At 36.3% G+C, this 22,753-nt stretch overlaps 4 protein-coding genes and 1 non-coding gene across 8 annotated transcripts; 2 read left to right on the top strand and 3 right to left on the bottom strand.

Annotated features, from left to right (window-relative positions):
- Positions 1–1,143: 1,143 nt before the first annotated feature.
- Positions 1,144–5,663, bottom strand: LOC113731021 (uncharacterized). Its single transcript, XM_027256055.2, has 5 exons — positions 5,524–5,663; positions 4,714–5,035; positions 4,410–4,489; positions 4,272–4,330; positions 1,144–1,674 (listed from the first exon to the last, which is right to left on the bottom strand). Exons 2-5 carry the CDS (start codon positions 5,023–5,025, stop codon positions 1,370–1,372), a joined length of 756 nt encoding a protein of 251 aa, XP_027111856.1. The 5' UTR covers positions 5,026–5,035; positions 5,524–5,663; the 3' UTR covers positions 1,144–1,369.
- A 1,993-nt stretch (positions 5,664–7,656) lies between these two features.
- Positions 7,657–10,407, top strand: LOC113728453 (peroxidase 19-like). Of its 2 annotated transcripts, none has more exons than XM_072079027.1 (3): positions 7,657–8,075; positions 8,574–8,774; positions 9,737–10,407. In XM_072079027.1, the coding sequence occupies exons 1-3, from the start codon at positions 7,860–7,862 to the stop codon at positions 10,313–10,315; spliced, it is 996 nt and encodes a 331-aa protein (XP_071935128.1). In that variant the 5' UTR covers positions 7,657–7,859; the 3' UTR covers positions 10,316–10,407. The 2 variants fall into 2 exon arrangements, with proteins under 2 accessions (XP_071935128.1, XP_027108657.1); XM_027252856.2 differs by having other exon boundaries at positions 7,657–8,126.
- An 899-nt stretch (positions 10,408–11,306) lies between these two features.
- On the top strand, positions 11,307–14,961 carry LOC113726109 (uncharacterized). Its single transcript, XM_027249646.2, has 8 exons — positions 11,307–11,599; positions 11,704–11,795; positions 11,910–11,976; positions 12,697–12,727; positions 12,863–13,003; positions 14,381–14,406; positions 14,497–14,555; positions 14,641–14,961. The coding sequence occupies exons 1-8, from the start codon at positions 11,420–11,422 to the stop codon at positions 14,669–14,671; spliced, it is 627 nt and encodes a 208-aa protein (XP_027105447.1). The 5' UTR covers positions 11,307–11,419; the 3' UTR covers positions 14,672–14,961.
- A 562-nt stretch (positions 14,962–15,523) lies between these two features.
- LOC113726108 (negative regulator of systemic acquired resistance SNI1) lies at positions 15,524–22,194 on the bottom strand. 3 transcript variants are annotated; one of them, XM_027249644.2, is made up of 15 exons: positions 21,653–22,193; positions 21,493–21,559; positions 20,307–20,400; positions 20,139–20,228; positions 19,969–20,040; positions 19,702–19,773; positions 19,437–19,518; positions 19,312–19,361; positions 18,993–19,205; positions 18,844–18,914; positions 18,682–18,751; positions 17,921–17,986; positions 16,989–17,141; positions 16,371–16,504; positions 15,524–15,736 (listed from the first exon to the last, which is right to left on the bottom strand). In XM_027249644.2, the coding sequence occupies exons 1-15, from the start codon at positions 21,840–21,842 to the stop codon at positions 15,658–15,660; spliced, it is 1,503 nt and encodes a 500-aa protein (XP_027105445.1). In that variant the 5' UTR covers positions 21,843–22,193; the 3' UTR covers positions 15,524–15,657. The 3 variants fall into 3 exon arrangements, with proteins under 3 accessions (XP_027105445.1, XP_027105446.1, XP_071935127.1); XM_027249645.2 differs by lacking the exon at positions 20,307–20,400 and having other exon boundaries at positions 20,139–20,256; positions 21,653–22,194; XM_072079026.1 differs by lacking the exons at positions 20,307–20,400; positions 21,493–21,559; positions 21,653–22,193 and adding an exon at positions 21,070–21,134 and having other exon boundaries at positions 20,139–20,256.
- Positions 22,124–22,196, bottom strand: TRNAE-CUC (transfer RNA glutamic acid (anticodon CUC)). Its single transcript has one exon. It is a non-coding gene; the product is annotated as a tRNA-Glu (tRNA).
- Between the last annotated feature and the right edge of the window lie 557 nt (positions 22,197–22,753).

Raw genomic sequence — 22,753 nt, 5'->3', positions numbered from 1 at the left:
GTGTGAGTATTTTCGTAATTCTCCAGCCATGTGCAGAGTGATTGAACGGTGGAGATTCAAGATTATATGGCAGCTATTTTTGTTTGGGTTGCCGTTTGACCATCTTGCCATTGGAATCCCTTTTGCCATTGGATTAGTAATTAATCATGATAAGAAAGACTACTGGCTTCGTCTTCTGAGGTTGTTCACAAGATCTGAGATTAGTGCGGTGCGGCAATGCACTTTTGTTTGGCTAGTTTAGCTGATCGAGATTTGGTCACTGTCTTCACCATTTTGCATAGGCATGGTCAATTGATTGGGTTTTATTCAGATCTGATCCAAACCCAAATATATTTGGGCAGAATTTGAGTTGAATTTCTCAAATTCAGATCCTACTAGTAAAAAAGTCATGGATTTGAATAAAATTTATTTTTTTATTATTCATACCCAATCCAATATATTTGGACAGAATTTGAGTTGAATTTTTCAAATTCAAATCCTACTAGTAAGAGAGTCATGTATTTGGATAAAATCTAATTTTCTATTATTCACACCCAAATCAAACCCTACCCAATATATATAGACACACACACACATATATATATATATATATATGTATATGTATATATTAGTAAATAGAATGTAGATGCAGATGAAACTTTGAAAATAAATAAAAGTACTTGATAATAGTTGTTTTTTGAATTCAGAATATTGCATTCAACTCCTTGGATGTTAGTTTTATTATTTAAAAATAAATATTAAGAACACAATAAAGCTAATAAGCTAATTCCTTAGGCTAACCATTGGTCATGTACTACTAAGGACACACACAATAAGCATATACCGAGTCTTTAGTCAACACACTAGTATATATATGCTAGCCCATGTGAATACTACTTTTGTTAAGGCGATCGACTGGGGGATAAAAAACCCTTGAACAACTAACTACCCACGACTCACTTTGAATGTTAAGGCTATATCCTCTATAGTGTAAGAAAATACAGTTTGCCTATGAATCTCCTCAGTATCAAGTAACCTAGCAACGTGCATAACTGCTACAATAACACACTCACCAAACTCACTCCAAGGACAACATCCGAGGTGCGAGGCACATACGAGCAGGTAGTTATTTTGCAAGGAGGTTACGACACGATGACACCTCTCTCCCATAAGTTGTCCTGTAATTTTCATTCCCGTATTTTTAGTGAACAAGTAGGACTCCCAAGATAAAAATCTCCAAGTCTAAGAAGGATTTCAGTTAACCAAAAAAAAAACACTTTGTAGCTGCAGTTAATAATGACATTATACAAAACTTGTGTTCACACTCTGTTGCTTGTCATCCGGCTGCAGGTCTCATGCTCTTTTGCTCAAGTTTCCATCTTCACTTCTCTTACAAAATTGGCATCTCCAATGCTTGCAAAACATCCTTGAACTCAAAATCACGTGTTTCTTTGTTGAAACGCTCAACTAACTTGTACCTGACATCATTCAAGTAAAATGATTGTGCAGTCTCCATGAGCCATTTGGCCTCTGAGTCACTGAGCTTGCTTGTAAACACAACATCACCCCTAATAAGCACCAATTCCTTGCTTTCTGCAAATTCAGTGTAATGAGAGACAGTGAAGTAGGGAGCAGCCTGAGTTCCTCTTGCTTTGTAATCTTCAAGACCAGTGAAAATCATGTGTGGCATTTGCACTGCATCAAATTGTTCAATAAATAAGCGATGACCCAAAAAAATGCATTTTCAAGACAATGAAGGCCACTGAAAGATAAGTGAATCCTGAAAACATAAGAATGTCGTCTTAGGGTAGCTAGGATATCATCATGTAATTAGTTTTTCTTTCAAGCTGGGCAGCAGAGGAGCAGATGGGATAAAAATTAATATCATTGGAAGAAATATTGAAGTAACTGACGAATGGTACATTGGCAACACATGACATGAAATTAAGAAATACAAAACTACCACGTTTACCTTAACCTATAAATACCTGATATGCTACCAATACCGCTTTTATGTATTAAGACTTCACTTCTACTTCTTAGCATATCAGCTAATCCATTTTTGTAACCGTCCATTCTCAGAGAAAACTTAATAACATGGTCTAATCTTGTCCGTCAGACAACAGAATACATAAAATGGAATCTCAGAGTGGACCTTTTCTTTTAAAAAAAAAAAAAAACTTCCTGCTTAATATAGGTGCTCTATTGCAAAATGAAAACAAACTCCAAAATTAATTTCAACAGATGAAATAGTCATATCAATACTAGCTGATTAAATGACTTGATATACAGGGATGATATAAAAATTATGGCCAGGACAAAACAGAAGGAAAATAGCCATGTAACAAGGCCTTGCAAACATATAATATTCTCGTAGTAATGATTACGAGTAGCTTGTTGGCTGCACCACACCAATTAGAAAGTTGAAATATGAATGCTTATCAAGCAAATACTGCACAACCTCTTGACTTGGGCTTCTAGGTAAGTTTTTTCTAGCTTGAGAATTACAGCTTAATCTAATGAAAACATCTATATTTCCTCCCAGTGAAAAGTACATCAATTTTGCATCATTTGTAAATGAGACAAACTTATTCACAACTCTTCAAAGATACCGCTAAAAGAGACACAAACATCCAAGAAGTCTCAGGGCTGAAAAGCTTTTCCTAAGCACCAACAAATATGCACATAAGTATTAAGACAGAGGCAACAGTCTGAAGGTCATTGTGAATTATCCAAAAAATTTAATAGGACACACAATCCTAATTTCAGGCAATCAAGCACGAGAATGACAATGATATATGAAAAACATACATGCAATAGATAGACTTCTTATATAATGTACTGTGCAAAGCAAACTTCAAAGCATTGTTGGCAAGAGGTATGTCGAAACAAAAGAAACTGAAGAACACAAGGCAAAAAATTAAAGACAAAGTGAAGGTGTCAGAGAGATAGCATCCATAAGCAGCCTGCTCTTTCAAGAAAACAGCTGTGAAGCAGCGGGTATGCTAACGCTGTGGGAACAAGTTGCTTAAAGATAACAAGCCATCCCCTGAACTTTCAAAATACAAGCAGATAGGTGACCATCTAGTATGTTATCTCAGTAAGTACAACTCCATTAGTATTTCTTTGTCTCACTTTTAAATGTTTTTCTTGCCTTTCATTCCGTCCAAGAATAATGTCCACTTTCCTTAAACAAATACTTTCTAAAGGAAGGAAGGTAGTACAACCAACATGTTCCATACAATGCTCTAAACATCAGTTAACTAATCCAGTGGACTGCACATATTCCTCATTTTCTCTTTAAACTCTTATATATCTTCAACAATTTCTTAAACCTCATGGCCAATCAAACTAAGACATTCACATTGGGGAGGATGGAGCAACAGGTGTGGTAACAAAACAATTATTCTACTCTACCAATATCAGGAAGCAGAAAAAAAAATTTTGAAATATGAATTAGTAGGAAAATTTGAACTGAATTATGTATCTTGATATTGGCATAGACTTGCTTTATCCTAAGCTAGTGTAGATTTTAGCTTGATTGAAAAAAAAAAACCAGTTTAGTTAATGAAATGTTTTATAGCCAAGGAAAATGCAAATTGTTTGCCAAGGCTAGCCACCGCCATATGACTTACATCAATATGTTTGGAGACGCTGCCAACCTTTCTTCTGATTGTGATTGCTTATGAAAAAGTTCTTAAACAAGGGGAGTCAGGAAGCAAGAAAGAAAGCTAATTTAAAACATTGATTTGTGAAAAGAACCAGAGCATTAAAGATAAGCTTTACAATGTATTACAACTAGAAATGCAAGATAAATAGCGCGTATAAAACTGTAATAGAATGAAGTTCAACACCCTTTGATTCCCCTACAACAGATTACCACCTAAAAGAACCTGAAGTAAGATGGTAATCACTATTGGCTGGAGTTAAAAACCCAAATCATGCATGAATCAGTCTTCCTATATAATCCCCTTCCATTAATCTTTGTTTTGCAAGCTTGAAATATTGCTATCCAGGTACATGCTTTTGATATACATTGATTATTTACTGAATTGCAGGATGAGAAAGGAGAAGTGGTTGATGGAGCATCAACCATCCCAATTCACAAAAACTTAATAACAATATTGAATGAACCAAAAGAATAGCCATGTAGTGAATAGAAATGTAGCTAGTTGAAAGACTCTAATGAATGTGACTGGCACATTAATAATCCACCATAGATGATGGAATTTCAAAAGAGTTGACGAAAAATAAACAGTGGTGCTTGAAAAGCAAGTATCAAGTGATCTGACCTTGAAAAAAAATCGTTGTGTAACCGCTTCCTTTCCACAGTGGAATCACGAAATATCGGCTAAAAAAAAACATAAGAAAGTTTTTTCGAGATTAAGGAACAAACATGTGTCAAAGGAAAGATCATGCACATGGATTACCAATTTTCAGCTCTCTGCTTCAATAGATGGTATAACTTTGCGTCCATTGATGCCCCAATGTGACCTCTTCCCAGGTGATACTGATATAAAACAGCAAGTAAAACAATAAATCTACTGACTATAACAAAAATGTGGATCATAAACAAAGAGTCATTAGTCAACTTGTGATGGCATCATTTGGACATATGATGAAACTTCTCACAGCTTTCTACATATGATAAACATAACCAGTTTTGGTAAATCAAAAAGTCTAAGTTTTTAGTTCAAGGAAGGTAAGAATCACAAGAACAGTTTAATGCATTACATCATCCCAAATGTCAGCAAGTTCTTCTGGAGTTTTGCTGTTAGATCGCTTAATATCAATAATCGATTCCAAAGGCTTAGGTTGCAGAGGACTGAACCCAGAAGCAAATTTCGACGTCCTATAGGACCCAAGCCCACTCCATTTCAAGAAATCACTAGGAATTGCAGGTTTTCTCAATTTCTCAATATGCTTTGGCAGAGATGCAGCACTGTATGATCGTTTCGCAACTAAACAGTGTGAAACATTGTCTTGAATAACACCCACTGCACACAATAACGTCCTCCTTGAGGCCCTACTGGCTAACCTTTGCATTATCCTTTGTCTGCAAAACATCCATAACATTTTAGTTCCTTTTCCCAGTTATGACAAAAGAGGGAAAGCAAATACATTGGTGAAAACAAAATGCAGCAGCAAAAATTAAATCTTTCAACAGCTCATTTAGCATGAAAGAGGAAGCCCACCACACTGCAATGAATTTCAGGGACATGGGTTAGTAAAATGAGATAAAACCAAACAAACCACGTAAAAAGCAACATGCCCTTGCATGTTCGGTCACCGTTGCCACCTCCATATACCATAATACCACAGAAATGAAAGCCAAACTGTTTTGTAACATATGGGTAAACGACAAAAAAAATGGGTGCATAGAAAGCAAAGAAATGGTTGGAGAATTTCATCAAACAGTTGACAGAAGTGGTATTGATTTAGCCCAAAACAGTACATGAGTAAATAAAATGCTACCTTGAGAGAAAAACCCATTAAACAACGATTCAAAACCATGGGCAGGAAATTGCAACATCGGAAAATTACCTGAAGATGAGCTACCAACGGAAGGAATTACAGTGAGAGCTCATGCAATTAGCTGCTGACGCAGGAGAAGTCTCCAACTACCATTCTAGCATTCTTTTTTGATTTTGAGAGAGGATCCAGCATGTTAAACCGGTACGACGTCGTAGACGTGGAAGATAAGTTTGACGTGAACTGAGTATAATTTCTTTTTCATTTTTTTTCTAAAACACTACTCATTTTAGCATGTGTATCTTGAAATTAGACTGAAGAAATTAAATGTAGGATACAAATTTGGATGCCTCTTGGAGTCCACTAGGTACCTACTTCTTGACTCTTGATATTATTGTTTGTTGTTTATTTTAATTTCTATTTTTAAGATTTTGGTTAATGTATTTGGTTAGGAAAACAGTAAACTGTCTACTTTGTTTGGAATGAATTTTTTAAGTGATATTCTTTATTATTTAAGTAGCTTTAGTGAATTAATATATTTAAAATTTGTTTGAAAACACACATTAATTAGACTAACGTATAAATTTTGGAGGACGAAAAAATGAGTTGCTAGTATGTAAGAGGTTTCAAGTTCGAAATCTCTTATTAACACTATAAAAAAAAATATTATCGTCAGATCATTTTGCGAGTCGTGTCAAAATTACAACTTGCGGAGTAAATATTTGTGGAGTAATAGGCTTAGCTTTTATGCATTAAGTATTCTCAGAGATGAGGAGAGAACTTTTGCTACTTCTTAAATATTATGATACACTTTGTATAGCTGATTGAGCCGTTGCTCAAATACTGCAATGGCTAGTTTATTAATAAAATTATCTATCGTTTCCAAAATAAATATTTGAACCGATTGCACCAATAAAGGAGATCAGTGTAAATCACTAAACGCATCCTTCATTTAGTACAAGCATTTTGAAGCGTCAGTCAGTTCATGTCTTCAGTCCTCTTTCTTCAGGTTTAGACAGATATGGATGTGCAAAAATAAAAGCTGGGGAATGCAAGAGTACAGGTACGGCATGGACATGGAGCAGAATCAGATGGTCCATCCACAGCTTTTACTGAGCTCACAAAAAAGTCGTCAATCCACTTAATGAGTACAATGATTCAATGAAGTTGGAAAAGGCAATTGCATGATGAATGAGAGAGTAGACTGTTGCAAGTCAGTCTCAATGAAAGCAACATAACAACGAACAAAGGCACCAAATCTTCAAGCTAAAACAATTGGCTGTATGAACAACAGGTTTCCAGTGATCCCCCTTATTGCACTTTGCACATCAGCACATGCGAAGTGGGGGCACCGGCCACATTCCATCTGTTATGAGTGTTAAAATACCAGCAGTTTGGTTCTTGTTTTACCCCGACCATGCATATAATTGGATGCCGGAGCACTTATTTCTAGTATATCTTACTTAATATGTGGAGAAATAGTATAGATTATGAGGCAAAGAACTGGAAGAGGAACGCACGTACCACACAAATGCTGCTGACCAAGAAGTCTGTCTAATTGATATGTATCCTTGTCTTTGAATGTTAATTAAGTTCCAATATCTCAATAGGGCTCTATCTTATCAGGCTATGAACTGAGTAACTCGCACTCCTTTCCACCAATAAACATCACCATCATGTATGCAATTTCTTCAGGACCATGTTCAGTTTTAATATTGACAAGTTTAGGGGGATAAAGAAAAACTCTAATGATCTGGGGTAGAAGAAGTTTAATATATAACTGGATTAAGTTTAATAATTCAGCAAGCCCGTGAAAGATGCTACATGTGAATCAGTTGTTTTAGACTGAGTACAAAAAGAAGAAACGGCCTAATCGTCATGCTTACAAATAAAGCTCAAGTAATCAGGCAGGCCACTTAAGTAGTGGCAAATAAATCTCTCGTGAATTTAACAGTAATTCACTCGAGGACTGTTAGATAGTTGAACTTTTTCATCATGGTATCCAACTTCCCTTTGAAGAAACGTTTGGACAAGATGGTTGGATGAAAATTCAACATAAGGAAGTTTCTGAAAAATGGTAAAAACGACTTTATGAACTTGTAAAATTGCACTTTTGTCATGGTACCATTACATTTTCCTTTGTCACCTCCATCAATGTGGAAAGTACATTCTCACTTTAAATCTGCTCCCTGTGTATCCGTGAAACAGAATTAATAATTTTGTGGGCATCACGGGTTTTGATTCTCCCTTCTTGAACATGGCTATGCATTAATTAGACACCAATAGACAGTCGTCCACTTCTCACTTTCATCACCATTCTCCTGTACAAGTAGTAGCCATTCTTGTTTGCTATTTTGTCCAAAAGCGGTGGTGCTCTCCCACAAAACTAACTTGAGAGTTGAGCCATTATGTCTTTCTCTTGTTATCCATTGTTCTCTGCTGCTCTCTTTTTTGAGTTTTTTCTGCTTTCTTTCCTGGCCTTATTACCCTCTTCAGACTGCTTGGTCAATGTCACCCGAGGCCGCATTCCACGCGAACTCTCAGTCAACTTCTATGCCAAATCCTGCCCTCAGGTTGACCAGATTGTGGCGTCCGTCACCTCTGAGCAGTTTAGAGAAGCCCCGGTATCCGCTCCGGCCACCGTCCGCCTCTTCTTCCATGACTGCTTTGTTGAAGTAATCTTGATTTTCTTGTCTATGACTTGTAGCATTTTGCAAACGAGTGCATGCATTTCTTCAGACCCGCAGGCTAGCTAGAAAATGTGGCCGGTGCATTTCTTTTCCGTACTAGAATTTTTTTTTTTTACAAACAATTATGGACCACATTATATACAGCATCAATTCCACAGCTTGCAACAATACGCCAACCTCCCCATGTACATTAATGATTGAGTAGTCTACTTAATTAATCTCAACTCATGGTAATATCTTTTCTGTGATAAATTATAAATTAGCATCAAGTAATTACTTTTTATCACTTCTCAAATTGTTGCATGGTAATAAAACTTAATTCATGGTTATGTCTTTTCTGTGTTATAAATTCAAATTAGCATTAGGTTATTAGCTTTTACGTTATTGAATTTGTCACTTCTCGAAATTTTGCATGTGCTAATAACATTGTAGGGGTGTGATGCATCAATATTGATATCGACTAGACAAGGAAGCAAAGATTTAGCTGAAAGGGATGCGTTGGATAACAAGGAACTTGCTGTGGAGGCATTTGAAAGCATAAACAAGGCCAAGGCACTGGTGGAGAGTAAATGTCCTGGAGTTGTATCCTGTGCAGACATTCTAGCAATTGCAGCCAGAGATTTTGTCCACCTTGTAAGTTACATGTTATCACCCAATACCCATGTGTAAAGGGTCAATATCATTTCCTTTTCAATCATGTTAGTGGCTTTTAATAATCATGTATATTATGGTCGTCGTGCTGTTCATGATCTTCTCCAAGTCACGCCAGCATATTCAATAAGAAGCGACTAGAGCTTTTCATTTTTGGTGTAGAAAGGAGAGAGAGGAAAAGCTGAACCCCTGTAAAGAAAGTATTAATTTGTCACATTTGACAGTCAAATAATCATCGAGTATTATGAAATTCTTGAATATGCTGATGCCCTCATTGTTTATGTTTCTGCAGTTTCTGCAGTATTTGTCGCCAATATCTGACTCACACGACAGATTTGTCATCCAACAAAAAGCAAGATAATCCTTGGCCTAATGACAAACTCTACCGATTTAGTCAGAGTTTTTTGAATGTTGTTTGATTCTTTTGTGAAAGATCTAATCAGATTAGGGACTTTGTCTTTCTTAAGCAAAATTAAGGAAAGAAAAAGGGTTGATTCTCTACAAGGCTACAAGTAGCTAGGAAGAATCCAAAAGCTGTGCTAACTTTTTGACGTTTTCATTGTTCTACAGCTGTGCAAATTTTGGCCTTTAGGCAAGTAAAACAAGAGTTCATTTTCCCAACCTCGCCATTTGTCCTGATTAAATTTGGACACTCCAAAAGCTAAATCTAAGAGTTTGCATCATTTCATGCGAATATAATCATCCCATCGTCATTTTCCATACAAGATTCTCTGAAGGCTAAATTTCAAGAATTATGTTGGATAAAAGTTGTTTAAATTGGCCTACTTCATAAACCTGCATACTCCGATTGTATATATAAAGTTGTGTCAATTGAAAAAAAAAATGTATATGTATCAGTTTGATCATGCATGTCATTCATAGCTGATTCTTCATGTATGTAGTAGCTAGCATGATTTCCTTAGCGGGTGCATGTGATCTTATAGACAGGAGGACCGTATTATCAAGTGAAGAAAGGAAGGTGGGATGGAAAATTTTCAATGGCCTCAAGGGTTCCTTCCAACATTCCTCACTCCAATTCAACTGTGAATGAGCTTCTAAGACTCTTCAGCTCAAAAGGGCTAACACTGGAAGACCTAGTTGTCCTCTCAGGTGCACATACAATTGGTTTTTCACATTGCAAGCACTTTGTGGACAGGCTATATAACTATAAGGGTACAAAGCAGCCAGACCCTGCCATTGATCCCAGACTCCTGAAGGCCTTAAAGATGTCATGCCCACAATTTGGAGGCAATACTGATATTGTAGCACCTTTTGATGTTACTACCCCATTCTCATTTGATAACGCTTATTATGGAAATATTGAATCTAAATTAGGCCTTCTAGCCTCTGATCAAGCCCTGTCTTTGGATCCAAGAACTAAGCCTTTGGTTCAAGCCCTAGCGAAAGACAAGCAGAAATTCTTCCTAGCATTTGCTGCAGCTATGGACAAAATGGGCTCAATTGGTGTGAAGAAGGGACCAAGACACGGGGAGAAAAGAAGAGACTGCAGTATGCATATGTGATTCTTGATTTTTTTTTTTTATTCTTTTTTCCCTCCTACATATTCTTTATATGTTTTTTTTTCCCAAAATTTTAAGGTATTCTTTTTCTTCTACCACTCTCTTCTATTTGTTTAGTGTCTTGCCATTCATTGCTCTGACGTCTTGCATCCATAGATTTTCGCTGTAAGCAGTGCCAGGAGGCTCATTTTTAGAAATTTTCTTTAAAGGAAACTAGTTTTAGAGGACTGACATCCAAAATGGTTTAGTTTGTGGCAAGCTAATTATCGTTACCAATTGCCATCCAAAGACCAAAATGTGGACACTTCTACCATCTTGATTCATGCTCCTATGACATCGCAAATACTTTCGTCTATAACCAACTCTAAATCACCTTCGTGAGATGCAGAGGCAGAGATTTTATTGGGGACACGTGTCATGCCAAACAGGTCTACTTTCTGAACAGATTGAGGAATAATTACAAACCTTTAGTTGTCTGGTAAAGCACTTATCATGAAGTCAGGAGATAGACCCTAGCTTCTCATTATTTATCTGATAAGACTGTATATATAGGGAGGGGGGCTTTGGTTGACAAGAAGGTAGGAAAAAAAATACGGTTCTGTACTTAATTTATTTCTTTAAAATTCTCAATTGAATCGAACGTCGAAATTGAGTTATTAGTTCTGTGTTCTGCTGTTAGTTTCGAGTTCTCGACATTTAGTTTCGATCTGGTTCGGACACGATCTTTTTGGTTCTTTCATGAGATTTTAACAAAAATTGGACATGTTTTATTAAGGGAATGCTTATAAGAAGATGGTTTAGTCAAGATTTTTCCATTAATTTAAGTAAGGGACCAAATCAGCTAAGTTCATAAAATGAGGGGACCAAATTGGGATAGACCTATAGAAAGGGGGCCAAAACAGAAACTGTCCCTCATTAAGTTGATGAAGGTAAAAGTTGGCATAGAAGGCTTAGTTATTAATTATTCACTTAACTCCAAGTAACAAAATATGGATAGAATAATGAAAGATAGTAGTGTCCCTTGATCAATTTTATTCCCTGGAACGGCATCTCTAATGGCTTTGGTTTGGGCCGCTTTTCCTAAAACCCCATTCCAAAACCGGAAAAATGAATTTAGTAAAAACCAAACAACCCCCTAATTTCTCCCACATATTAGCCACCTGCACTGTGGCGGCTAAATTGCGCCGCCACCGACCCTACTGCTTCTCCGCACCCAGGAAACGCCGGATTCTCGAAATCACAGCAATGAGAGCGGTGGTTCAGCGCGTTGCCTCCGCCAGCGTCGAGGTTAGCAACGTAATTTCGCACACGAGAACACAGAAGAATTTCCTTCCAGCTTTCTTATTTCTTTCTTAAGTTTTTTGCAACGTAAATTCAGCTGCAATGAGCAGGTTGAGGGGCGTATTGTTTCGGCAATCGGGCCGGGCCTGCTTGTTCTGGTTGGCCTTCATGAATCCGACGCGGACTCTGATGCTGAGTACATGTACATAACTGTTTTTTTATTTGTTTTTTTTTCTGAAGGATATGATTTTTATTGGTATCTATTTGCTTAATTGGTGTATTGTTTTATTTATTTACTTATTTATTGGTGCCGCAGATGTCGGAAAGTGTTGAACATGAGACTATTTCCAAATGAGAAAACTGGAAAGACATGGGATCAAAATGTAATTTTCTGATGAACTCCCTCAAACATAGTAATGTGTTTTGGTTCTGAAAGATTCATAGGGTTATGATTAACTTTTTTCCCCTCTTTGAGCAGGGTTATGATTATTTATTACATTATGTTATTAATTTAGGATTATATAATATCTTGACATTTTAAATTATGGTGTAATATTAAGGTATTTTTAGATGTTGTACAAAATTTAGCCTTTGCATCTTGCAAGCAATTTATGTAATTTTATATCATGATATCAGTAATTACTTTTATTGCCTGCATTATTTTGATTTTCCTCGCCAAAGTTGCACTTAAAGGTTCTAGGTGCGTATATAGTTTGATCGTATGAATTCAGTTCAAGTTAACTAGTGCCTTATAAGTTGAATTGTATTGAATTACTGTGTTTAAAAGTTTTACAAACTTCGATAGCAGAAGTAGAAATTGCCATGGTGGATTTATATTGCTAGGCTATTAATATTAATCTTATCCGCTGACAGCATCAAGCCATGTTTGATTGAAAGTAGAAAGGAAGTCAAAATGAGTTATTGAGTTTAAACTAATTGTACAACAAAAATTTCATGGGATGTTGGAATTGCCATAGACACAAGGAAGATAAAGTACCAATTTAGAGGATTTGAAAATGCTACATGATTTAAATGGTAAGGTAAAAATGATCTGTTATCTATTGCTTTCCTAATAATGTTCGTGGGATTTTTTTCATTTGCAGGTCATGCAAAAGAATTTGGAAGTTTTATTGGGTAGGTGCTTTACTTTCACCTTTCTTGTTGTCAATTGATGATACTTTATCTTTGTTCTTTGAAGATACTGTGGAAGAGCACTACGTCTTAATAAATTGTACTTGTATTGCTTCTGATGCTGGTTTGCTGGTACAGTGAGCCAGTTTACATTGTATGGGATTTTAAAGGGAAACAAACCTGATTTTCATGTGGCCATGCCTCCTGAGAAGGCAAGGCCGTTCTATGAATCTGTGGTTGAAAAATTTCGAAAAGCTTACACACCTGATGTTATAAAAGGTAAGCCCTATTTTGGCTGTCTACTTATTTCCTTTGCTTATCATTTCTTCTGATTTATGTTAGAGTTGGTAGTGGATATGCCTCTGGTTACATAAGGCAGAATTGATGATTAGTCCAATGATTGTTAACGTTAAGGCTGATAAACTTTCTTACCACCAGTAAGTCTTAATTTCAAGAAATAGTGCTAGGAAGCTCTACACCCCTAGTTTTAGATTTCGTACTAAAACTTTCCTTACAAAATTTACTTCTGAATTACTGCATAAGATATCATGATTGCATAATTTAGCTGATCTGTGCTGCATATCTAAAGATTGATTACTAGTCACACGGATAGAATGGAAAACTTTCTTCTAAAAATTAACAAATCATCTATTTAAACTATGGTTATTAGCCTCAATCTGCACCCAAGCCTGCTTGTTTCTAGGAAGCTTCCATGTTCTTTGGACCCTACTGTAATGGCATAGCTTTGATTTTGGATAAGCTGGAAGTGTTTGTTTGCCTTTTTGCAATCATTTAAGTGTTCTTATATGTATTATTTCAATTCTTCAAAATGAAAAGCCAATTGGGTAATAGAAGATTGACTAAAATCATAATGTATTTGTCGCAACTGCATATGAAAATCTGAATTAATGTTCATAAGAAAGTTTATTAGGACTTCATGGTTAACTGTTTCAGAATATGTCTTGCTGGTATTTTTTTTTCTTTTATTGGTATATTCTTTTTTACGTTCTCATGTTATGTATGGTTTTATAGTGGATTCAGTTCTCTAATAATGATTGCCACATATGAAGGAAATGCAAAACCGTGATGAAGAGACTAGTCTTTTAATTCACCTCCTATAGAAAATAATGCCTGTCACTGAAATTGTTCATGAATAGTGGTACCTCAGGAAGTGAGAAATATCATTATGGCAGTTGCAAGTGTAAAATGATAACCAACATTCTTCAACTCTGATAGTTGATGGTTGGAACTTCTTACCCTGTTTAATGAAGTTTGATCCACTTTGTTAGGACAACAATTTTTTTCTTGTTACAGCTGCTGTTTAATGGCGTTTCAACACTTACTCTTGAATGGTTTTCTTTAGTCTTCAAGGTTGTGTGCCTCAGACTTATAATTTTCAGTGCCGTTTTCCTATTCTAGTTACTAGAATAGTGGCCTGTTAAAACTTTTGAGGACATATGTTTGCTTATTTGTGCTTGAGACTAGTTGGACTCTGTATCTTCCAACTTGCTGATATGCTGTTAATACTTAATCCTGTTGCTATCTTTCCACTATCCTAAAGTGGAGAATAATTAACCTGCATTGTCTATCTTTGAGTTTGCTGTCCTCAAATATTTTTATTTCTTGACCTCTCAAAATTTTTCCTGCCCTCTGCAGATGGCATTTTCGGAGCCATGATGAAGGCAGGACTCCGTAACTCTGTATTTTGAGTTCTTACCTTTACATTTTTTAGTGTGAGAACACAATTCTGACATGTTTCTATGTCGGTGAAGGTCAATTTGGTTAACGATGGTCCAGTGACAATGCAACTTGATTCGGTACAAGCATCAAGGTTTGTGCATGCCATCAATGCTTTGGCATTACCAGCAAATCTTAATTTTGCTGTGAGTTTAAACCAACTTATTTGGTCGTTTCAGGAATACAAATGACACAGTGGAAGCATCATAACAAGGCTAGCCTTGTTGGGCAATGGCTTCAGGATGGGGATATGGTGGCTACTGTGGATTCATAGCATGGATGATTAGGGGATGGTCGAGGATAAGGCATGCGTTGACATGTTTTGTCTGAGCAGACGAAGACATGGAGATGCCGGACATTTGGTTTGTGAAAGTACATTATGCTCGTCAGTTGTCCTCCTTTTCTCTAGGAGGACTGCATTGTTTTACTTGTAACAAAGGATTCTGAGATGTTATGTTCCCTACAGTAAAATTGGTATGCCAATGGCTCTTAAGTTCTTATACTGGAGGAAATTCATTTTGTCGGCATGCTTGAAGTACATCAGTAAACTGAGGCCTTTGGAGATCAGTGCTTTTTCCGCCCATTCTTCATTAGTATATCCTATACACAAACCATGCTTCCATGCCATTGGCTCGAGGACACACAAGAGAGAATCAAGAAGCCTGAGGGGATTTTAAAATGGTGCAACTGCATGTTAAACTTCATTTTAACCTTGCAATTAGCTGAACTTGACTTCAAGCATAAGGCCTTCGATGGTTCAAGTAACATAATGGACAGTGAAACAATGTCATATACCCCATGTATGTGGTTGACAAGAAACTGAATGATATGGAAGAAGACTTCCTTCTTTGTCAATCATTGTAGCACTATAACTCGTTAACATGATGTGATGTTGAATTTTGACAATCATTTTAGTGCCATAACTTAATATGATGTAATTGTTTTGCAAATGCAGCTCAATAACTTCCTGTTGACATGATGTAATATTGTAAAAAAAGGGTTTTTGAGAAGGCATCACAGAGAAACTTTAATCATAATCACCAACTATTATGATTCAAACCATTTTTCAGCGAAACAAAAAGCTCATATAATTATGATTCAAACCACTTTTGACATTGACATATCCTTACAAAACATATTCCTATATCTGTAGTGTTGGCCAGCAAATTTGAGACTTTTGATGTACAAACAATAATTCATGAACGGGCTCCTGTTGACAGTACACTTGCGGCCGTGAATAGTGCTTCTCTACTGAAAGTCGAAAAGGTAAACTGCCTGCAGAAGATATGTCAATTGACAACAATAAAAACGCTTATCAAAATTTGTATTCACTTCTCTTTACATGATCTTACAGCATCCTTTTTTTTTTTATTTACAATTTTCCAATATTCTAAATAAGGTTAAACAACTATGATTGGAATGTCATCAGGTAACATAATCAACAATCTTCAGGATAGAAATGCACTTGTACGGCTCATGTAACTCAAAATTGTAGAAAACATGACTACTGCAATCTCTATTACTTATGCACCACGCTACGAATGAATGCCAAAACTCTAAACTATTATGCCTAATAATTGCGTGCAGTGACCAAACACTCTTTGTCCTCATTTTTAAACTCTGGAGCATTACAGAGTGCCTTGCACCTCAGCAGTTTGATAAACTAGTGAACTTATCCTTTGTTGCAATAATTTGGATTGAAAAGTTATCTAAATTCCAATAAAAAATAAACTACCAGAACAAGAGAAGGACGTCTTAAGTCACCTACCAAATATATACATATATATATATATATATATATATATATATATATAGACACGTACACTTTCCTGAGCTAAACTGTTTCAATTATCAGGGAAATTCAAAGACAGCGCAAATGTGAAAATCACATCAATTAAGAACATCTTACTTGTCTTCCTTTCTGAAACAAGCAAAAGCAGACACTACATTCTCACATATTTCCATAATAGAGCTGCCTCTGACATCCTGCTTGCTATCAGAGGCATCTTCAACTGAATGTTTCGAGGACAAGGACAAGAAAGCCTGAAAAGAAATGCCAAACATAGAGTAAGGCAAAACATAGTATTTTGATTATGAATTAATCTTTCCTACACTGACAGTGTATACACTGTCAACGTTGAATGAATGACAACTATGCAAAATTTGAATTTGATATTCAACTTTTGTACACATGTCATGAATTAAACGGTGATAGTGTATACACTGTCAGTATATATAAGATTTACTCTTTGATTATTGCATAATCACTCTTTGCCCTAATTGCAGCTTGCTTTCATTTCATATCATTGTCTTCATATATTTTCTACGCTTTCCTTATGTCCGGTTTTGTTTGGGCCCCAGGGAAGGGGGGATGCCAGGGGTAAAGTTAAAACTCTGTCAAACCTAAGCTTGATTTTAGGATTTCTATCAAACCTACTTCTATCCATTTCTAGAGCTACAACACCGCAATCCCCGTATATGCAATCTGGAAATTAAGCATGACATCTACAACAATTTTATTGTTCACCTGAAAGCCATGCGCTAAAAGCAATTGAGTGACGTCTGGCCTCATTTTCTTAATGATTCCTTTTGCGCTGTTTTCATTTGAAAAGCATTTCAATATCCCATCAAAAGTTGCATCAGCACTTGAGCCATTAGACCGCCTTGTTCGGATAGAAGACTGTTACATAAAATATTGCAATGCTAATAGTCAATAACCATTCCAACAATTCCAGGCAGGAAATAATCAAAGAATTGCGAATACAGAGAGACATGAAAGTTCAGAATTTGCAATCAACAAAAAGTAGAGAAATTAACAACATATCAGTGTCTGATTTGACTGGTTGAGAGGTAAATGAATTCTCTACTTGTCTAGTTTACAGCCTAAAAAGTTGCAAGTCAAAAAAGTTTGTCCAGGTAATTATATGGAAAAGCAGGCAGACCATTTAGAAAGAAGGTAGCAAGTAATTCCTCAAACAACCTTTCATTTCCCTGGAAATGCTAAAAATGATCGTACAAGCAAAATGTGTCTTCTAATGACTAGTGAACTTATGAGAAGAGAGAAGGCTCCACATGTCTGGATATTGTATACAATTCTTTACAAGATAAATGTTATGGAAGTATTTCATGAAGTTTTTAGGCTAAGACAAACAGAAAACCTTTAATCAGCAGATTTTTTAATGCAAATCAAACACAGTACACAACCAATACATTCATGGTAAAACGGCAGAATAACCCTTTCCATTTAAATAGAAGGAATATCCAAATTGAATGTGTCAAGGATCTAAAGGACAACTATGTCATGTAGGTTTGTCGAAGAATGCGAGGAACAGGACATTGGTATTTTGGAGATATAATTTGGACAAACAAGAGTTCACAATTTGATCATTACACAATTAGTAGATCATCCATCATGCAAAGCTTTTGAATTAAAGAAAAGAATTGGACTATCCAGTTTACCTTTGGAATATACTTCTGAAAGTACTGCACAATGGTTTTTAGCTTCCACTCAGGTTCATCAACGAGCTGTCATCATGAATGCACCAAATTAAACAAATTCAGCACCAGCTTGGTTCCCACCTGCCAGACTGACATAGAAAAAAACACCACCAAACAAGTTCTAGGGTATCATAATTAAAGAAGCGAGAGATGAAAGGGCTGGGAGAGGTTTTAAAACCCTTCACCAAAGTTTCAGTTCTTTGTTAGGATTCTGACTAATCACAGAAAAAAAAATAGAGTTTTACCAATTCATACTGAACATTGAGTTACTGCCAATTGTGTCTAATTTTCTCATTTGAAGGCTAATCTAACACAGCTTCTGAGATGGAGAAGTTAGAAATATGAAAATGCATTGAGAAGGGTTGACCCTCCCCTGATGTTCTGCTTTCATTTTCCCATCCCCTTCTTCTCAACTCCTGCCAAACAGGGAAATCTATTGCCTTCTGGCCCCCAGTTGCCCCACTCTGCAAAATCTTCCCCAAATGCACAGCAAAGACAAGCATGCTCAAACATAAAGGTAGCAAAGTTACTGAACTAAGATCTGCCGGACACTTCTTAAAAACCTAATCAACTACAATTTCCATTGTTGGTATGTGCATTCATTACTTCTTTGGTTTCAGTTATTCTCCAGCAATGCAGCATGCATGCATACGTGTGTGAGCATTGCATGTCTGAGAGAGAGAGAGAGAGAGAGAGAGAGAAGAGAGACTATGGCTGAGCACCAGAAAAAATGAGAAAAGGAGATCACTACTGTATGAAAGCTCATTTAAAATGATCTCTGCAGCTGGAATCCTGCACCACATCGAAAAGCCAGAACCTTTTAACTGAATGGTCAAAGTTAAGACATAGATGCACTGTGTTATCGATAAAGAAGAGGAAAATACCTTGCCCCATCTGCCCTGGTGATAAGGCCAGTCATATCTGCTATGTTCCTTGATGAATCTAGCTCCATAATCTGAATGGTCCAAAAATTTCACAATCACTAAAAGCACAAATTCAAGATGTCCATAAAATGGAGAGCTTCTCAACTAACCATCTGCAGAAGTTTCTTCAGGGTAAGACATGTATTCTTTTCTACTTCAGGTAAAGCTAACTCTAAAGGGCCATGACAATCCTTCTGTAGCTCTGCCAAAGAAGTTCTTTTCCCTCTCTGATCACGAGTGATTTTAGTCTTATCACAAGAAAGATCACCTATGAGAGACATGCAGTCCTTAATTAAATCCTTGTAAGATAGTTTCCTGGACCCCTGCAGTATGATGGAAGCAGAAATTACAGGGTGAATATTGTATAGTACATAATGAGAAAAACATGAACAGTTATGAGAACTGAAACCAAAGAATAGAAAAGCATACTAGAATCTTGTTAAGGATGCACTCCCTCAAAAGAATCCAGTTTAAACTTTCTGCAGCAAAGGTAATGATCCAATTAACAAAGTATAGACATTAATCACATGTCACAAATTCAACTGCAATTTTACCTTTAAATGCATGAATTCGAGGGAAAAGATCTCCTTCAAGAACATTGACAAGATATTGAAACAGTAACATGTTCTGCAGTGACTGCAAGAAAATGATACGACAGATGAGAATTTGCACATTGTGATTATATAGTTCTAGATGTCAAGAAAAACTCCAATCCTACTATTAAACATTGGCACTTCATGCAGCTTGGTAAGTGAAAACTAAACTTTCAAGCAACAAAAGCTCAATGATATTGCAAGATGACATGGGGCGGTAACTGACCTTTATTTCTATTTTGTTGCGCCTTTCCTCGGTAGCTCCTTTAGCAATATCTTGCATCAGAGAATGGAAGGCCTGAAACCAAAACAAAGAACTTTGTTAACATAGGAAGGTAAGAACTCATGCCAATCAAAGTATTATGGGCAACCATTGGCAATTAAAGAATAACGAAATGGAGGATATAAGCCAAGTGGAAGATATTCAAGCAGTTGGTTAGAATTCCATATGAGATGAATAATAGAATGCAGGCATGATAGCAATACAACTTACAAGGGGGTTGATTGATCCACCTGAGGTATCAGTAGCTTCATCCCTCTCAATACAACCAAAAGGAGACCAAGCCTGGCATGCAGCAGAGAGTGCTATTATGTGTTTTGAACAAACAAAAAAGCAGTCATTGACATAAAGAAGATAGCTCCAATCAGAAATACAACAGTTACCTCTTCAGCCACAATAAGTTCGTGATGAACTTTAGAGGGTGTGGATGACTCTGACTTTTCCATCTTAGGCAAGTATACCCACGGATATCGCTGTAATGAAGGATAAGCTTGATTAAACCTAAATTTTAGAGAAATGAGACTGTCATAAAAAGAATGACCAAATAGTACCTTATTCAACTCAAAAAGAAGTTGATAACTAGCAATTATCAGATCAAGTGAACTTTCATCCTTCAAAATTTGAAAAACTGCTGCAAACATTTTTCTGTATAATCAGAATTCCAAAATTAGTCAGTCAGCCAAAAACCTGGGATAAATGTGCTTTAGAAGTTTCAGCATAAACCAAAGAAGTTTTTTAGCAGTTTTCAGCCACAGAAAAAGACATGATATAACTGCTTTCAAAGCATGGTCACCTCAGTGGCACATAAGATGACAGAGTCTAAGTTCCCCAAATGCTACAAACAATCGAGTTCATAACTTTATGTACACATAGATTCATGAATACAAGTAAAGGTGATCGAGAAACAATCATGGCCACCTCTAAATTTGAGACCAAGAGATAGAACCGTCTAATTTCAATGGGGTGATCAGTCGCAGCTAAAAGTTCTCCATAATAACCATACTGATATTTTGGTACTTAGAAATCTCAAAGAACTCATACATTAGAAAAGTCAAGAAGACATCCTGAGGAGGTCCTTCCAATCTATGCAGCTCGTAAAGATCTAATAGAGCAACATTTTTCAACTCAAACAACCAACGTAACCTTAAAACTTGCATTGATCAGAATCATGTCCACTGCTCGAATCAGTAATAGAGAAACAGCAAATATACAATCCAACTCAGATGCTAAAGTAATATTCCACAAAAGAACTTCACTTTTTGATCAGCTGAAAATAATCACATATGTCTTAAACACCAAGATCTGATTAAAAACCTGAGGATGGTGAGGGTTTTTGTTCCTTATCTTACACTGAGCATTTGATTTTGACCTTTCCCAGTCCCCCTCCCCATTCTTTTCTATATTATGAGCAAAACTTCTAAAATATAAATATATATATATATATATATATATATATATATATATATATATATAGAAACATATTGTGCCAGTTAATCAATTGGCTCAATATAAAAGATTAAAAAAAAAAACTCAATCTTACACAGAAATCCCCACTAAAAATAATTCAGGAAAAAGAATACCCAAAAAATATGGTCATCAACAATCCATATCCAATTACGTATATAATTCCATCTCCTTTTTCTTTTCTTCGTGAACTTTTAATGACTTAATCAAACAGGAAAAATATAAATCATGTGCATTAAAAGACGAGAAATTTGTCAAAAGAAAACAATGTACTTAGTTGGGGGATTGTCGTTTTCAGGAACCAAAGAAGCCGACCGAACTGCGTCCAGAAAAGCAAGCCCTGAAAATGGATGGATAATACCAAAAAAATTAATACGAACAAAATTCACAAAATAAATACTCCATCCTTCATAAAAGAATTACTTCCACTCACGGTCGTCGAGGAGGTGGTGGAAAGAGGCGGAGGAAGAGGTGTCAAGGATTGCCAGAGTATTTTCTTCCAAACCCACACGCCCACCCCTCCTCCTGTCGAAATTATTCTCATTCTTCTGGTATTTATTCCGATTTCCTCTTCCTCCTTCCCTGTCTGCTCCAACTCCTCTTCCTCTTTTGCGCGTCTCCATCTTTATTCTGTATCAGTAGTATTCTTCTTCTTCTTCCAAACCCCTCTTTCCCTTGTCTTCTACAAAATTTGAAGCCCCAGCACAGTAATTTGAGAAAGTAGGGGCATTTGTTACTGTTTGTTTTTGGGTCTGTTCCCGCCAAAATTGAAGTTGCTTCAGGGGCGGAAAAATAAACAAAATAAACCACGCAAGGAAGGAAGGAAAGTAGGAAAAGAATTGTTTGAACGAGCCACCCTCCAGCCATAAATCGAGCAAAATGTGAAGGCAACAAAACAAAAGGGTTCCGTTGCCGGGACTTGAACCCGGGTCTCTCGGGTGAGAGCCGAGTATCCTAACCATCTAGACTACAACGGAATGTGGATCTCAGATGATTGGTTAAGCTAATAATCATTCTAAATAGTTTGTAATGCTCTAGGCTTAAGGAATGATCCAAGCAATTTTTAAACAAAATCACGGGTTTAAAATGGTTAATCCAAGTTATTTAATGGCCCATGCACTGGAACTTATATTCGTTTCATTTCGACAATTTTGGGGTCCTCATATTCAACCCCCACTTCAGGATTTTACACCCTTGCAAAGTTCAATCACATTCCGTCTGTGAAATTAAGGCCATAAAGGTATGAAGACAAGGGATTTTACACCCTTTGGAAATGAAGATGCAAAGGATTTTACACCCTTTGGAAATGAAGAAAGCAAGCTTTTTTTTTTTTCCTTCCTATGTCTGATCCGTAATTAAGGCCATAAAGGTATGCATCTTTTAATTTTATTTAAATTTTTATATGTGCTAAGCAAGTAATATGTCTTTTAAAACGCTGTTGCATTTCCGTCTGTGCTTAACTATGTAAAGCTTGGCAATCATATTATTATTTTTGACAAACATCGATAAAATAGAATCTTTATTTCTAGGAACT

The sequence above is a fragment of the Coffea arabica genome, chromosome 2e, assembly GCF_036785885.1.
Source record: "Coffea arabica cultivar ET-39 chromosome 2e, Coffea Arabica ET-39 HiFi, whole genome shotgun sequence".
In the NCBI taxonomy this organism is placed as follows: Eukaryota; Viridiplantae; Streptophyta; class Magnoliopsida; order Gentianales; family Rubiaceae; genus Coffea; species Coffea arabica.
This window is presented reverse-complemented; position numbering and strand designations above follow the sequence as displayed.

Coding starts and splice junctions, on each gene's coding strand:
- LOC113731021 (XM_027256055.2), bottom strand. CDS start 5,025: ATGCAAAGGTTAGCCAGTAGGGCCTCAAGGAGGACGTTATTGTGTGCA. Junction 4,331..4,409: donor AAGCAGAGAGCTGAAAATTG/GTAATCCATGTG, acceptor GTTTTTTTTTAG/CCGATATTTCGTGATTCCAC. Junction 1,675..4,271: donor CACAACGATTTTTTTTCAAG/GTCAGATCACTT, acceptor AATTTGATGCAG/TGCAAATGCCACACATGATT.
- LOC113728453 (XM_027252856.2), top strand. CDS start 7,860: ATGTCTTTCTCTTGTTATCCATTGTTCTCTGCTGCTCTCTTTTTTGAG. Junction 8,127..8,573: donor TCCATGACTGCTTTGTTGAA/GTAATCTTGATT, acceptor ATAACATTGTAG/GGGTGTGATGCATCAATATT. Junction 8,775..9,736: donor CCAGAGATTTTGTCCACCTT/GTAAGTTACATG, acceptor GTGATCTTATAG/ACAGGAGGACCGTATTATCA.
- LOC113726109 (XM_027249646.2), top strand. CDS start 11,420: ATGAATTTAGTAAAAACCAAACAACCCCCTAATTTCTCCCACATATTA. Junction 11,796..11,909: donor GACTCTGATGCTGAGTACAT/GTACATAACTGT, acceptor TTGGTGCCGCAG/ATGTCGGAAAGTGTTGAACA. Junction 14,556..14,640: donor GATTCGGTACAAGCATCAAG/GTTTGTGCATGC, acceptor TGGTCGTTTCAG/GAATACAAATGACACAGTGG.
- LOC113726108 (XM_027249644.2), bottom strand. CDS start 21,842: ATGGAGACGCGCAAAAGAGGAAGAGGAGTTGGAGCAGACAGGGAAGGA. Junction 21,560..21,652: donor CCACCACCTCCTCGACGACC/GTGAGTGGAAGT, acceptor ATCCATTTTCAG/GGCTTGCTTTTCTGGACGCA. Junction 18,752..18,843: donor ACCAGGGCAGATGGGGCAAG/GTATTTTCCTCT, acceptor GATGTGGTGCAG/GATTCCAGCTGCAGAGATCA.